Source organism: Sinocyclocheilus grahami, unplaced genomic scaffold (assembly GCF_001515645.1).
Source record: "Sinocyclocheilus grahami isolate Dianchi unplaced genomic scaffold, SAMN03320097.WGS_v1.1 scaffold456.1, whole genome shotgun sequence".
NCBI lineage: Eukaryota > Metazoa > Chordata > Actinopteri > Cypriniformes > Cyprinidae > Sinocyclocheilus > Sinocyclocheilus grahami.
The window spans coordinates 512,248-527,307 of record NW_015505635.1 but is presented as its reverse complement, the minus strand read 5'-3'; the positions used below and the strand labels follow the sequence as shown (position 1 = coordinate 527,307).

The 15,060-nt window shown below is 39.0% G+C and overlaps 3 protein-coding genes across 4 annotated transcripts in view; 1 reads left to right on the top strand and 2 right to left on the bottom strand.

Moving 5' to 3' along the window:
* Positions 1 to 6,945, top strand: part of eef2b (eukaryotic translation elongation factor 2b) — an 18,486-nt gene extending 11,541 nt beyond the window's left edge. Inside the window, exons 9-13 of the mRNA XM_016234651.1 lie at positions 2,537 to 2,903; positions 3,671 to 4,024; positions 4,921 to 5,103; positions 5,198 to 5,330; positions 6,554 to 6,945. Of these exons, the coding sequence (XP_016090137.1) occupies positions 2,537 to 2,903; positions 3,671 to 4,024; positions 4,921 to 5,103; positions 5,198 to 5,330; positions 6,554 to 6,747 (1,231 nt within the window). The 3' untranslated portion in view covers positions 6,748 to 6,945. The remainder of the gene's footprint in view (positions 1 to 2,536; positions 2,904 to 3,670; positions 4,025 to 4,920; positions 5,104 to 5,197; positions 5,331 to 6,553) is intronic.
* A 2,557-nt stretch (positions 6,946 to 9,502) lies between these two features.
* LOC107552685 (BTB/POZ domain-containing protein 2-like) lies at positions 9,503 to 10,008 on the bottom strand. Its single transcript, XM_016234629.1, has 2 exons — positions 9,797 to 10,008; positions 9,503 to 9,706 (listed from the first exon to the last, which is right to left on the bottom strand). Exons 1-2 carry the CDS (start codon positions 10,006 to 10,008, stop codon positions 9,595 to 9,597), a joined length of 324 nt encoding a protein of 107 aa, XP_016090115.1. The 3' UTR covers positions 9,503 to 9,594.
* A 185-nt stretch (positions 10,009 to 10,193) lies between these two features.
* LOC107552697 (BTB/POZ domain-containing protein 2) overlaps positions 10,194 to 15,060 on the bottom strand; it is a 7,222-nt gene continuing 2,355 nt past the window's right edge. The window contains exons 2-7 of one of the 2 annotated variants that reach the window (XM_016234649.1): positions 13,202 to 13,321; positions 12,970 to 13,126; positions 12,752 to 12,884; positions 11,456 to 11,653; positions 10,540 to 10,732; positions 10,194 to 10,449 (exon numbers count right to left, since the gene is read on the bottom strand). In XM_016234649.1, the coding sequence (XP_016090135.1) occupies positions 10,338 to 10,449; positions 10,540 to 10,732; positions 11,456 to 11,653; positions 12,752 to 12,884; positions 12,970 to 13,126; positions 13,202 to 13,321 (913 nt within the window). In that variant the 3' untranslated portion in view covers positions 10,194 to 10,337. The remainder of the gene's footprint in view (positions 10,450 to 10,539; positions 10,733 to 11,455; positions 11,654 to 12,751; positions 12,885 to 12,969; positions 13,127 to 13,201; positions 13,322 to 15,060) is intronic. The other variant, XM_016234650.1, reaches the window with a different exon arrangement.

Here is a 15,060-nt window from a genome sequence, read left to right as displayed (position 1 = left end):
CCTTTCGCACCGCTTTAGTTCCAGAACTAAATGTACAGTACTAAAGTACTGGGACGATTTTACGTGAACTATTTCCCAGTACAATTTAAAGGGTTTCATTCGCACCGACAGTGTGTACTAGGAAGTGACGTAAGCCAGTCGACAGCGACGTCATTTGTGCGCGGCGTTCAACAACAGAAACAAAGAACAACAGGAGGGTGGAGGATGCTGTGATCGGAGCTGTGTTTTTGGTGTGTCTCGCGGGTTTCACAATAATAGACATGGAAAGTCGACGTATAAGTAAAGTGATTGAAAGAACGGAAAGGAGGACTAAGAATCTCCAACGACGACTGGCAGTGCTACATTTGCTACAAGTGCCTGCACTTCAGCGTCCGTCCATCTATCGCTGTTCTCCATACTTGCGAAATAAGTTGACAATGTTTACAGTGTTTACACGGCGTTTTAAATCATGGCGCGTGAGGGCGTTTTCGTATGCGTTTGGCCAATCAATGTCTGCTTGCGTCACGATTAGTACCAGTTGTGCTGGTTAGACCCTGCTCCGGAGTAGGAGCTAATTTGGTTCTCGAAAAAGGCAGTCTGGTACAAAAATCGCACCCAGTTCCGGCGGTGCGAAAACGCCAAAAAGTGGGTAGTTCCACAATTAGTTCTGGATCCGGTTTGATAGAGAAAAAGGACAACAACAAAAAAGAGTACCAAGCATCCCACGAGTGGGTTAAATAGTAGTGCAAATCTCCTTTTGATACACCGGTGATCACACCTCACTTCCTCGATCTCCAGGTGTTTGATGCCATCATGAACTTCAGGAAGGAGGAAACCGCCAAGCTGATCGAGAAGCTGGACATCAAGCTGGACCTCGAGGACAAGGATAAGGAAGGCAAGCAGCTGCTGAAGGCTGTGATGCGTCGCTGGCTGCCCGCCGGAGAAGCTCTGCTTCAGATGATCACCATCCACCTGCCCTCTCCCGTCACTGCACAGAGGTACCGCTGCGAGCTGCTTTACGAAGGACCTGGAGACGATGAAGCTGCTATGGGTACGATGCACTCATTTTCTTGCGTTTACTTTGCTGTTTGCTGTATTTGAATTGTCTGACTGTCTTTGTTGTGGTCTGCGCAGGTATTAAGAACTGTGACCCTAAAGCTCCCCTCATGATGTACATCTCAAAGATGGTGCCGACCACAGATAAGGGTCGTTTCTACGCTTTCGGCCGTGTGTTCTCTGGTGTCGTGTCCACTGGGCTGAAAGTGCGAATCATGGGACCAAACTTCAGCCCTGGGAAGAAGGAGGATCTTTACCTGAAACCCATCCAGAGGTCTGCAGCGCTCCAGACTCTTTAACACTAGTGATGCACTGAAATTACTTTTTTCATTTAGCCAAAAACCGAATAGTAGTTTAAATTTAACCAAGACTATAGGAGTGGTATTTTAATTGCGCATGGCTGTTTTTGTGACCTGTGCTGGCAAAATGAGTCACATTGAGCAAAGTTACAAAAATTAGTTGTTGTTTTTTTTATAGACCTTTAAAATGATGTAAGATTTGTTGGAATCGGATGAAAATGACTGAGCTACACCTGTTCAAAGTCAGCAAAGTCAGTTCTGAAACTCCTCGAGTAGAATTTTTACGAAGGTTCCAAAGCAAAGTCAAGCAACTTTGCATTGTTTCCTCCACTTCCTTTCTTAATATTAATTACTGTATTAATAATCCCAGTATAGCCATATTTATTATTTTTTATTAGAAATTAGAACAGATGCAACAAAACAATAGTGAGTGGAACAAATGTGAGACCCTATTTGGGACAATATTTGGCCGAGATGCAACTATTTGAAAATCTGGAATCTGAGGGTGCAAAAAGAAACAAAATATTGAGAAAATCTTTAAAGTTGTCCAAATGAAGTTCTTAGCAATGCATATTACTAATCAAACATTAAGTTTTGATATATTTACGGTAGGAAATTTACAAAATATCTTCATGGAACATGATCTTTACTTTATATCCTAATGATTTTTGGCATTAAAAAAAATAAATAATTTTGACACATACAATGTATTGTTGGCTATTGCTACAAATATCCCCCAGCGACTTAACACTGCTTTTGTGCTCCAGGGTCACATATAAGAAAGAAGCAAATAGGCCTAGTGCATTACTTTTCATTTTACATCTAAACAAAAATATTCAAGAAACAAATAATCAATTGTGAATCACTTTAGTGTTCATTACAAATCAATTGATTAAAACTACAAAAGCAGTTCAATCAAGAGCAGCGATCTTTTCATATATCATTTGATTAACATTGCGACGCCTTTGTGTGCGATTCGTATATCAGTCAGCGGCAACGCGAGCAGAGAAAAGGTACAAATACAGCTACATTTTGTTCGGGAGGTTTTGTACTCGTTCAGAAGATGCGTAATAGCACCCCCGAGTGTATAACAGTGAAAAGCCGCAAAAACTTGTCGATGGCGGGGAAAGAGTTAACATGATTAAATCCAGGTCAGGAAACCGTGCACTACTTTTCTGACCCATAACGCTTCTCTATTCCAGGACCATTTTGATGATGGGCCGTTACGTCGAGCCCATCGAAGACGTGCCATGCGGTAACATCGTGGGTCTGGTTGGCGTGGACCAGTTTTTGGTGAAGACCGGGACCATCACAACTTTCGAGCAGGCCCACAACATGCGTGTGATGAAGTTCAGCGTCAGCCCTGTGGTCAGAGTGGCGGTGGAGGCCAAGAACCCCGCCGACCTGCCCAAACTAGTGGAGGGACTCAAGCGCCTGGCCAAGTCCGACCCCATGGTGCAGTGCATCATCGAGGAGTCCGGAGAGCACATCATCGCCGGCGCCGGAGAGCTTCACCTGGAAATCTGCCTTAAAGATCTGGAGGAGGACCACGCCTGCATTCCACTGAAGGTCTGTGCATCTTTAATGCTCCAGTCTTTAGTGACGTAACTACAGTTTTCATTGGGAGACGTTTGAAGGACTGATTTCATGAGACCCAGAAAAACGTACAAAGTTGATTACAAATACATTTAAAGTCTTTTATAGAGTTGTGTATATAATCCAAAAAAAAGAATACCAGCACACTTGAATCAATCGTAGATGCTTTGGATGAAATTACAATGTAAAGTAGATAAATATAGATCTCAAATTGAGAATGTTCCCTCATTTTATTAATTGGTTTCCTTGTTTTAAATCGTGGCCACAAATTAAGAATTTCTTTGCTTGGGTTTGTTCTTTTGCTAATTTTTATTCGAGCACTCGCAGGGTTGCTACAAGGTGGAAAATATCCAGTAAATTTAGGAAATATTCCAGAAATTTTGGAAGCTTTCCAGGATTTTTTTATTTTTTATCTTTTTGAATGTTCCAGGGATTTTTGGAAATGTTCCACCCCTTTGCAACCCTAATTCACGCGCTCGCTTTTATTGATCTGTTCTTTCGTTTTAGTTAAAAGGTGGCCACGAATTAACAATGTTCACTCATATTGATTAGTTCAATTAGTTAATTTGTTGAATGAATTCCTAACTCCCAGAAATGCTAAATTTTATATACTGGTCCATGTCATTTGGGGCTCAGTAGTTGCATTTATAAAATTTTAGCTGCATATACTTTCAAATTTTCTGAATAGTTCAATCAACCAGCCGTTCCTGATGTAACCTGTGTGTCTGGTTCTCCAACAGAAATCGGACCCCGTTGTGTCCTACAGAGAGACGGTCAGCGCAGAATCAGACCAGATGTGTTTGTCCAAGTCTCCCAACAAGCACAACCGTCTGTACATGAAGGCCAGGCCGTTCCCCGACGGTCTCGCCGAAGACATCGACAAGGGCGAAGTGACATCCCGCCAGGAGCTCAAGGCCCGCGGCCGTTACCTGGCTGACAAATACGAGTGGGAGGTTACAGAGGCCCGTAAGATCTGGTGCTTCGGACCTGATGGAACCGGACCTAACCTCCTGATGGACGTGACCAAAGGAGTGCAGTACCTGAACGAGATCAAGGACAGCGTCGTGGCTGGATTCCAGTGGGCCACTAAAGAGGTGAGACGTTCGAAGTTAAACGGGGTTTGGTTAACTAGCTGTCCTCCTGATGTCCTGGCTGGTCTATGAGGAGAAATCATGCACCACTCTGAAGAAGTGATCGATAACACCTATCACAAATATCTGAGACCTCCACAGGCACAGGAAAAAGTTCAACTCTACAATATCGCATTGAGTCTTGAAGGAAAATTCAACCTGGTTATATTTAGGTGTTTTTTAAAAATTTGTTTTATTAATGCATTTCATTTTAAATAATACAAACCAATAGAAATTAATTAATAATTGTATTTTTATTATGCATTTAATTTTTGCATTTATTTTAATGCTTTTGTGTTTTTTTTTTATTAAAATATAATACCAGTAATGCAAATTATTTAATTTGTGTTCTAATAATTTTTTTGTTTTAATGCAATTATAAAACTATACAAATTAGTAAATATTAATACATTTTATTGTATTATGCATTACATTCTTGCTATTATTGATACAAACCAATAAAAATATATATATATTTTTAGTTTGCCTTTTATGGATACTTAAAAATGCAGATTAATAAAAAATATTAAATTTTATTGTACTATGCATTTACTTGCTATTGATACTTTTATCGTTACAAAAATAAACCATTTTTTTTTTAATATAAATTTTATTTTCATTTTTGCTTTTATTGATACTATTAAAAATGCAATAAAACAAAGTAATAAATTATTAAATACTATACACAACTTCATCGGTTGTATTTACTAAATTGTCACATGCTTTAAAATTGAAAGTTGAGTTTTATCAAATGTATTGCTTGTTGGATGTTGAATCTGTCGCTCTCTTGAGCTTTCTTTATGAATCGAGGTTTTCTGATTGAGACTTGACTGTCCTCATGGTTTGGTTTCTCTGCTCAGGGTGTGCTGTGCGAGGAGAACCTGCGTGCTGTCCGCTACGACATCCACGACGTGACTCTCCACACGGATGCCATCCACCGCGGCGGTGGCCAGATCATTCCCACGGCCCGCAGGGTCCTGTACGCCTGCCAGCTCACAGCCGAGCCCCGACTCATGGAGCCCGTCTATCTGGTGGAGATTCAGGTGAGACGCCGCGTTCTTCACGTCAGCTTTATTGCGTAAATCCTCATCTTTAACATATGAGCGTCTCTGACCCGCGTCTCTTCCTCTCTCTCAGTGTCCAGAGCAGGTGGTGGGCGGCATCTACGGCGTGCTGAACAGAAAACGAGGCCACGTCTTCGAGGAGTCTCAGGTCATGGGAACACCCATGTTCATCGTTAAGGCCTTTCTGCCCGTCAACGAGTCTTTTGGTTAGTATCCATCATCACATTAATGATCCTTTTTATCGAACATATGTGACCCTGGAGCACAAAACCAGTCATAAGGGTCCATTTTTTTAAATTGAGGTTTATACATCATGAATAAGCTTTCCATTGATGTATGGTTTGTTAGGATAGGACAATATTTGGCCGAGATGCAACTATTTGAAAATCTGGAATCTGAGGGTGCAAAAAAAAAATCTAAATATTGAGAAAATCATCTTTAAAGTTGTCCAAATGAAGTTCTTAGCAATGCATATTACTAATCAAATTACGTTTTGATATATTTATGGTAGGAAATTTACAAAATATCTTCATGGAACATGATGTTTACTTAATATCCTAATGATTTTTGGCATAAAAGAGAAATGTATAATTTTGACCCATACAATGTATTGTTGGCTATTGCTACAAATATACCTGTGCTACTTATGACTGCTTTTGTGCTCCAGAGTCACAAATGGGTTTAATGTACTAAAAGTTCACTTTTGCCTAAAGTAATGTTTTTAAAGGATAATTCCACTTTTAAGAATTAATTTTTTTTGATAATTTACTCATCCATGTTATCCAAGATGTGTACAATGAATACTGCATACAAAAGATAATTGTCGAACAACAGACATAAAACGCAAGCAGTGTAGAAATGAGTGAAATTCATCTGTCAGAAGATCCACATCAGCCTCGAACTCCTCAGTTAATATACAGTTATTAGAGTGATTCCTGACTCACTGAATCAGTAGAAATCAATGGCTGGTGGTTCAGAAGACCAATGACGTTAAAGATGAAGTTTTAGAAAATTATGTTTTCAGTTTAAGTACACATTTAAAATCATTTTTTCTTACTCTGTTTTCCATAAGCAAAATAATAATACTTTTCAACAGTATAATTTTATTAGTAGTGGTAGTATAATTAACTTATTTTTAATTTTTTTACTAAAATTGCTGTGCATTGAACTTTGATGGTAGTATGTTTATTATATCTTATCTTATAAACACATTTTAATATTGATAGTGATTTTAAGTTTTTTTTTCTTTTTTTTTCTTGTTTTGTACAATTCAGCAGTAGTAGTTATCAGTATTATTAGTGTTCAGTTCCAGGGTTTAAGGAGCCAGTTTTGTGCTAGTAGCAGTTCTCATTCCTAATGAAAGTCCTACTCTCTATTAAATCCACATGTTTGTGTTCCGTCTCTTAACATCTCGTGTGTGTGTGTGCAGGTTTCACAGCTGACCTGCGCTCTAACACCGGCGGCCAGGCCTTCCCTCAGTGTGTGTTCGATCACTGGCAGATCCTGCAGGGTGACCCCCAGGACCCCGCGTCCAAACCCTTCCAGGTCGTGGCCGAGACTCGCAAACGCAAGGGCCTGAAGGAGGGCATTCCCGCACTCGACAACTTCCTCGACAAATTATAAACGGCCCCGCGACACGTCTCTGTGCTGTAGCCCGACCTTGACGCTTTACACTCATTCCACTGGCTCCCTTCCCTCAGAGTTCGGCAGAGGGACTGGACTGTACCGGGCACAAACACCACACGTTTATCACATTCTGACGGCAAATTCATGTGGATTATGTAAATCTAATAAAGAAAATAAAAATGGAAAATTACTCTCCTGCATGCGTGCGGTGCTTCATTGCCAGTCAGTGCAGATGTTGACTAATAATGTGTCCAAGGTCCATGACATTTTAGGTTTTCTAATTTATGTCTTTAGTTTCTGTGCTACTGTGTGTCCAAATATTTAATGTAGTTTTTGTGCTCAGTAAGTCTGTTTGTGATTACACAAGATTTGTCTGTCTTATTTAAATATCAAAACACAATATATTAACTATTGTATTTCAACACAAAATATGTAGTATTTATATTAAGTTTATTAGTGTTGTATTTTTATTAGAAAAATGCAATGATAAAAATCAAGCCTTTTTTTTTTTTTTTTTTTGTAAATGATCAGTTTATTTGTATTTTAAAGACTCCACCCCACCCGCTTGACCTTTTTCATGACTGGCTTTCTCCTCATCACTGATTTTGGTGGTCAACATTTGAAGTGGATCAAAACCTTTCATCAAAGTTGTCCTAAAACCATAATGCGTTTGTGTCTTAAACTTTTTTAAGATATTTGTTTTACATGCTCAATTGTTTAAGGTAATTTTTTTTTAAATTGTCAAACTAATTTTCACACAATTTTACCATCTTGTTGCAACATTTTTACAAAAATCAAGATTTAATATATTTGGTCAAGATCCCATGTTGTAAAAGATGGAAGTGCTATTTAAGACTGTATTGGCTGATTAGACCTAAAAGGCTAAATGTTTGCCCTCTTCCCACATCTCATACCTCAAATACATAAAATATTACCCTTTTTAGTAAAATAAATTTTCATGCATTATGAATAGGTCATGGTCAATTTATTTATATAGCACATTTAAAAACAACTAGTGTCTGCCAAAGTGCTGTACATAAAATAGAACAGATACTATAAAGAAAATAATCATGTTTGTGGCCATTAAATCAGTGCCGTCCTAAAAATCAAAAACATTCAGATGTAAAGAATGATTCATCTTTATTGAACGAGTAGTCATACAAAGTCCCAACATAACCAACCATCAACAATCCAGAAACACGAGCATGTGTTCACGAGTGCTGTGGTTCACCCTGTAAATAAATACTGTTCCTGAATGATTCTCAGCCTCTCGTTAAATTAAGTGCTGAATGTATGAGGAACATAAGGAAAACCTTGGCACATTAGAGAAGGTAACAGACTGCTTTCCTCTGGTCTACAATCACACTGCTGTACAAAAGCTCAACGCAACTGAAACTTCATATGATTTTCGCCTACAAAACCACCACTGGCTCTGCACCCATTTGCCTAAATTCATTACTTCAGAGTTATGTGCCTCTAGAAGCTTCTGCAAGTGAACCAACATCCCAAAAATCACTTTCACAGACTTTTACATGAACTGTTCCCTCCTGGTGGAATGACCTGCCCAACTCAGTCCTTAAGAGTCCTTAACCATCTTCAAGAATCGGCTAAAAACACATCTCTTATTTGACCCTCTAACTCTAGCACTCTCTATTCTAATTCTATTCTTTATAAAAAAGACTTGCACTCTATTCATTTACTAACTGCTTGTTTTCTTTAAAAAAAAAGACTAACACTAGCTTCTCTATTCTTTTTATTTATTATACAGTTAACAAAAGCAAAAAAGGCCTCTAACACTAGCTTGCTCTATTCTTTTTCTATTCTGTTTTCTTTTTATTTACCTTGCTAGGTTTACTGCATTAAGCTAACTGAGACTTGTTACAGCACTTGTGTAAAGAGAAGAAACATATTTCGTGTTAAATGGGACGTTTTTGAAAGTCGGTGCTTGAAATAGGCTAAAGCTTTTTATTTCATTGATTTTTATTGATGACTGCAGTGTTCATATTTTAATTATAGGCCTATAATTAATTGTAGCCTATATTAGACCTGTTTTAAAAGGCCTTTTATTAAACATTTTAATTGAGGAGTAAATAGCCTTATCTTTTGTTATCCTCGCAGAACGTCAGCTATGTGGTAATATTGCGGGGCAAATTAATTGTAATGTTAATTTAATAATTAACTTTAATTATAAAAGTAACTTCATAATAATAATAGGCCTAATAAAAATAAGAATGTAACAGGCCGGCCTACATTAATTGGAAATATATATATATATATATATATATATATATTTTTTTTTTTAAAGAAATAAACACCTTTATTCTGCAAGTACGCATTAAATCGCTCAAAATGACAGTAAAGACATTTACAATGTTACAAAATATTTCTATTTCAAATAAATGCTGTTCTATTGGACTTTCTATTCATCTGTGAATCCTGAAAAATAAAATGCATCACAGTTTCTACAAAACTATTCAGCAGCACACTAAAGACTGGAGTAATGATGCTGAAAATTCAGCTTTGATCACAGAAAGAAATAACTATTATAACATATATTCACGTTTTCTTCAGTTGTTTTAAACCGTAATAATATTTCACTGTTTTTACTGTATTTTTGATCAAATATAATTTGTTTATCATTTCCACACAGCAGAGACTTGGAGTTGTTTCCAAACAAAAAGAAATATATCGGTATCGGCCAAAAAAAAGTGTTGAAAAATATCGGATATCGGCAAAAATCCAATATCGTGCATCCCTACTGTGTATATCTGTAACAATTCACTGAGCAGGGAATTGACAAGTTTGACATGCCTCACATTAAAATTAACTTGTATTGCTTAAAAATCATGTTTCGTTCGACAGCCGCACCTGTATGTTGACCTGATAGTCTGTAGGTCCGTGAATGGATCCATAAAGCCCGAACCCCACGATAAATATCCTGCGATTCACAGAGAACCTGCAGGGAGCAGTGATTGGGTTAAGTTAGTTGGCTTCACAGTGGTGTTAGCGGCATGAAGGAACACACGGGCGTCTCTCTCTCTCTCACCGGATGCGGTCGCTGGTCCCGCTGTAACCCCAGCGGCTCTCCACCTGCCCGAAGCGCGTGATGCTGCACTCTTTCCCCCGCAGACAGCAGCGCGGCCGGTCGATGAACTCCACACGCGGTTTAGGATTCACCGTGAAGTGCAGGAACAGACTCACCACCTGTCTGTCCATCAGAATGGCCGACTGAGCAGGACCTGTGTGAAACACACGCATAAAGCTACTGCAGCTTCAATGTACTATCATTATAAAATAAATTCATTATTGTTTAGGCTATTTAATTCTAACAAATAGGTTCTTGTTAAAAACTAACCAAAATTTTAAAATAATTTGTTTATCATTTCCACACAGCAGAGACTTGGAGTTGTTTCCAAACAAAAAGAAATATATCGGTATCGGCCAAAAAAAAGTGTTGAAAAATATCGGATATCGGCAAAAATCCAATATCGTGCATCCCTACTGTGTATATCTGTAACAATTCACTGAGCAGGGAATTGACAAGTTTGACATGCCTCACATTAAAATTAACTTGTATTGCTTAAAAATCATGTTTCGTTCGACAGCCGCACCTGTATGTTGACCTGATAGTCTGTAGGTCCGTGAATGGATCCATAAAGCCCGAACCCCACGATAAATATCCTGCGATTCACAGAGAACCTGCAGGGAGCAGTGATTGGGTTAAGTTAGTTGGCTTCACAGTGGTGTTAGCGGCATGAAGGAACACACGGGCGTCTCTCTCTCTCTCACCGGATGCGGTCGCTGGTCCCGCTGTAACCCCAGCGGCTCTCCACCTGCCCGAAGCGCGTGATGCTGCACTCTTTCCCCCGCAGACAGCAGCGCGGCCGGTCGATGAACTCCACACGCGGTTTAGGATTCACCGTGAAGTGCAGGAACAGACTCACCACCTGTCTGTCCATCAGAATGGCCGACTGAGCAGGACCTGTGTGAAACACACGCATAAAGCTACTGCATCATATTTGATACAAGGCTTTACAATCAATATCCTCCATGCTTTGATTGATTTACATCACAAGCATCTCATGATAGAAATATCAGCATCTGCACCAAATTGCAGTTTTTCCCCTACTTATTCTCACTATATCCTTCTATATGTGACCCTGGACCACAATAGCAGTCATAAGGGTCAATTTTTAAAAAATTGAGATTTATACAACGTCTGAGATCTGAATAAATAAGCTTTCCATTGATGTATGGTTTGTTAGGATCTGACAATATTTGAAAATCTGGAATCTGAGGGTGCAAACAAATTCAAAAAATTGAGAAAATCATCTTTAAAGTTGTTCAGATGAAGTTCTTAGCAATGCATATTACTAATCAAACATTAAGTTTTTATATATTTACGGTAGGAAATTTACAAAATATCTTCATGGAACATGATCTTTACTTAATATCCTAATGATTTTTGGCATAAAAGAAGAATAGATCATTTTGACCCATACAATGTATTTTTGGCTATTGCTACAAATATACCTGTGCTACTCCAAGGTCACATATTAGCTATAAAAGCCTGATGTATCAACATTATATTTTGTCTAAAGGTTCAATAAACTTTCCCATTTCAAAACATTAGTTTTTTTCTGACTGTTATTACGTATTTCAGGCTTTACAGGGTTAATGCCATAAGCGCGGCATGTATAGAGACCTGCGGCGAATTCCTCGATGGTCATGAGAGGGAAGCGGATGAGATTGAGCGCTTTTCCCAGCACGCGTCTCTTGTTCTCCGGCGTGGGCTGGAGCTGCTGTCGGTGAGCTTCAGCTTCTGCCCAGCGAACTGCCGCTCCGAACAAATGCACCTCGCGCACACCCAGAGTATCTCTCTCCAACACCGCAACCAGCGTGTCTGACAGAGACAAGAGAGAGACCGACGTCTGTGAGGATGAGAGGAACCAACACCAAAAATATACACAAATCTGCTTAGTGTATAATAAGCTTTGGAGTTGGTAAGATTTAGTTTGTTAATGTTTTTGAAAGAAGTCTCTTCTGCTCATCAAGGCTGCATTTATTTGATTAAAAAATACAAGACAGTGAAACATTATTGCATTTAAAATAGCTGTATTCTATGTCAATGTTATAATGTAATTTATTTCTGTGATGCCCAGCTGTATTTTCAGCATCATTCCTCCAGTCTTCAGTGTCACATGATCTTCAGAAATCAGTATAATATGCTGATTTGCTGCTCGAGAAACATTTCTGATTATTATCAATGTTGAAAACTGTTGTGCTGCCAAATATTTTTGAGGAAACAGTGATACAATCTATTCTTCATTATTCACAGATGAACAGAAAGTTCAAAAGAACAGCATTTATTTGAAATAGAAATCTTTTGTAACATTTAGTCTTTGCTGTCAACTTTTGAGCAATTTAATGTGTTCCTGCTGAATAAAAGTAATTTCGTTAAAAAAAAAAACCACATTGACTGTAGATTAATTAATCGAAACATCATGTAACTAGATTAAAAATTGTAATCGACCGACAGCCCTAATATTAACAGATACAAATTTTTTTTTAAGAATGTATTATTAATTGTTGCAATTAGCTAAGATTACTAAAAGCATTCAAAGTATTGTTCATTGTTAGTTCATGTTAACTAACGTTAACAAATGGAACCTTTAGCAATACAACTAAAAGAAAACAATAGGATGAAGTAAAATAAAACTATGTAAATCACGGGCACGATTATTAGATATGTTTTTTATTATTTCACCCGAAATGAAAATTCAGTCATCATTTAATCACCCTCAAGTTGTTCCAAACCTGTAAGAGTTTCTTTCTTCAGTCAACAGAAGTCAATGGCTACCAACAACTCTTTGGTTAGCAACATTTAAAATATCTTGACAGGTAAACATGTTGACAGAATTGGCATTTTTAGGTGAACGATCTCTTTAACACTGACTCCGTGCTGTCAGAGTTTGAGCAGCGGTCCTATAATGCGGTGTACCGTGGACTTGTTTCCGTGATACAGTACCCAGATCAATATCTGTGAATCCCTCAGCGGCCAGAGCGTCTCCTGTGTTTTTGTCGATGTTCTCCAGGCACAGGCTTGCCAGCTGCGGCTCATCGAACAGTCTCGCCTTCAAACAAACCACACATCAGCCTATCAGAGTCTGACAGGTAAAGTCTGTGTAAACATCACAGGCGTGAGTGAATGAGCTCTACCTGTGTGAGCAGCATGAACGCATTGTCTGCGCGCAGGTTCTTCTTCAGAAACTCCACACAATGGGCCTCCAGAGCAGGAACGGCGTATTTCTTAGCGGTGTAGAGAGTCGTCATCACCGTCTCAGGTCCGATGTGAACCTCATCAGAGTACAGGAACCTGGAGAAAAGGTTACACATCTGAAGCTTTCTGGAATGTATATACGTACATGCACATTGAGAAAAACGCTCATACTTGAGCAATGCGAGGAACGCAGCAGGTTCTACATCAGGAAGCTCGATCTCTGTGGATGTGGTGGCCATGCCTCCATTAAACATGGCATCAAATACTGCACTGCCAACGGCCAGAACAAACCTGCAATGGCAATATTACAAATAATTATTATAATAACAAATAATGCTTTTATAATATTACTAATACATTTATTTAGTAACGAAGGCTCTCTTTCTCTCCCAAATCAAAGCACAGTTGAATAAATTAATCTAAATCGAAACTAAATATCTGGGTCTATACAATCCGGTCTTTTATCTTTTAAACCAGGGCTGTACAAACTCGGTCCTGGAGGGCCGGTGTCCTGCAGTGTCCTAATTAAACCCACCTGAACCAGCTAATCAAGCTCTTACTAGGCATAGAAACGTCCAGTCAGGTGTGTTGAGGCAAGTTGGAGCTAAACTCTGCAGGACACCGGCCCTCCAGGACAGTCCAGATTGGTATAACCTTGAAAGCTGCTGGACTTGTTAGTTTTGACAGTGCAAAGTTCTACAATATGCACTTCACAAAAGACTTCCTCTAGTTATGTGTGAAGTTAAAGTGCGGCACGAAGTGCATTATTGTTGTTATTTTTTTATGGTTGGATTATTGTACAGTATGCATCGATGAATGACACAGTTTTGACTGTCATGGTGTGAAATACCTGCTAATTACCGATCACTTATATTGGCTTATTCTGACTGTTGACATTGAAAATGATGCACGTTTTTTCGGTATCAGTTAATTTCTTGATTGCCGTTTTGACGGTGTCTGCTCGCATATTTTAATCATATTTGGTAATTCTCTTTATGTATTTGCCCTGATTTCATCCATTTACTTGGGAAATGTATCTAACTTTATTTTTATATTATTTTGTCTTCATTATTTTGTTTGTAAGGAGTTAAAAATGGTCCTTATCGACCTTGATTTACATGGCAATATTCTATCACATTATTTTGACTGTTAAAGTTTTGGGCGGGTTTTTGTGAGCTTTTGGGCTGGAAATCATCCATTCAATCTGGCAACACTGCGTCCGCTAGTGCTGGGCGGTATACCGGTTCATACCGATTACCGGTGTTTATTTTTGTTATGATTTGAATTTGTAAAATACCGCAATACCGGTGTATGTCGCTTAAACAACGTTGGGAACGCGACACTGTTTGAAAGGGGTCTCTTTTCACTGTTGCACTGTGGTGAGGGAACAGCTGTATGTGTTACTAAGCGTGAAAGTTCAGAAACTGAAGCTGTAGAACTAATAGAACGTGATGACACAGAAGAACTCATCCACAATATCCACACTGACCGCCACAAATATCCAGCGCCCGCTGTCATCAGCTCCTGCGTCTCACACACACCAGCGACTTTAGCTCTAGATTTAGCAACTTTCAGACCCTTTTAGCGGCTTTTTTGCCATAGAATATTCATACTGACAAACCTAGCGACTTCTCTGGATAAAGCTTAGCTATGGTTCAGTTGGAAGATTTCTCCAGTGCTGTCCCGCGAGCGCGAGGTCTGGCTTTCCCGGAGAAGTGTCGCCTCTCTCGGCGTGTGTTCTGTGCAGTGAGCGGCAGAGAAGCACCGCAGCCGACTCCTCAATAAATGAGCACAAAACAGCGTTTCCTAGCACCTGTCGCTTACTGAGTGTTAGGAATTATAAATATGAGCGTAGTTCATCTGTTAATATCACATGCACTTTTTAGTTTGTTGTTTTGTTTAGTTTGTTACTCAGACGCAGGCAGTGCGCTGCACGAGACAAAAAAGTAATATAGCCACAACAACCGCATAGCCGCTCTTTAGTGTAGATGCATGCTGATTTTATCAGACGATGCCGTGATTATAAATGA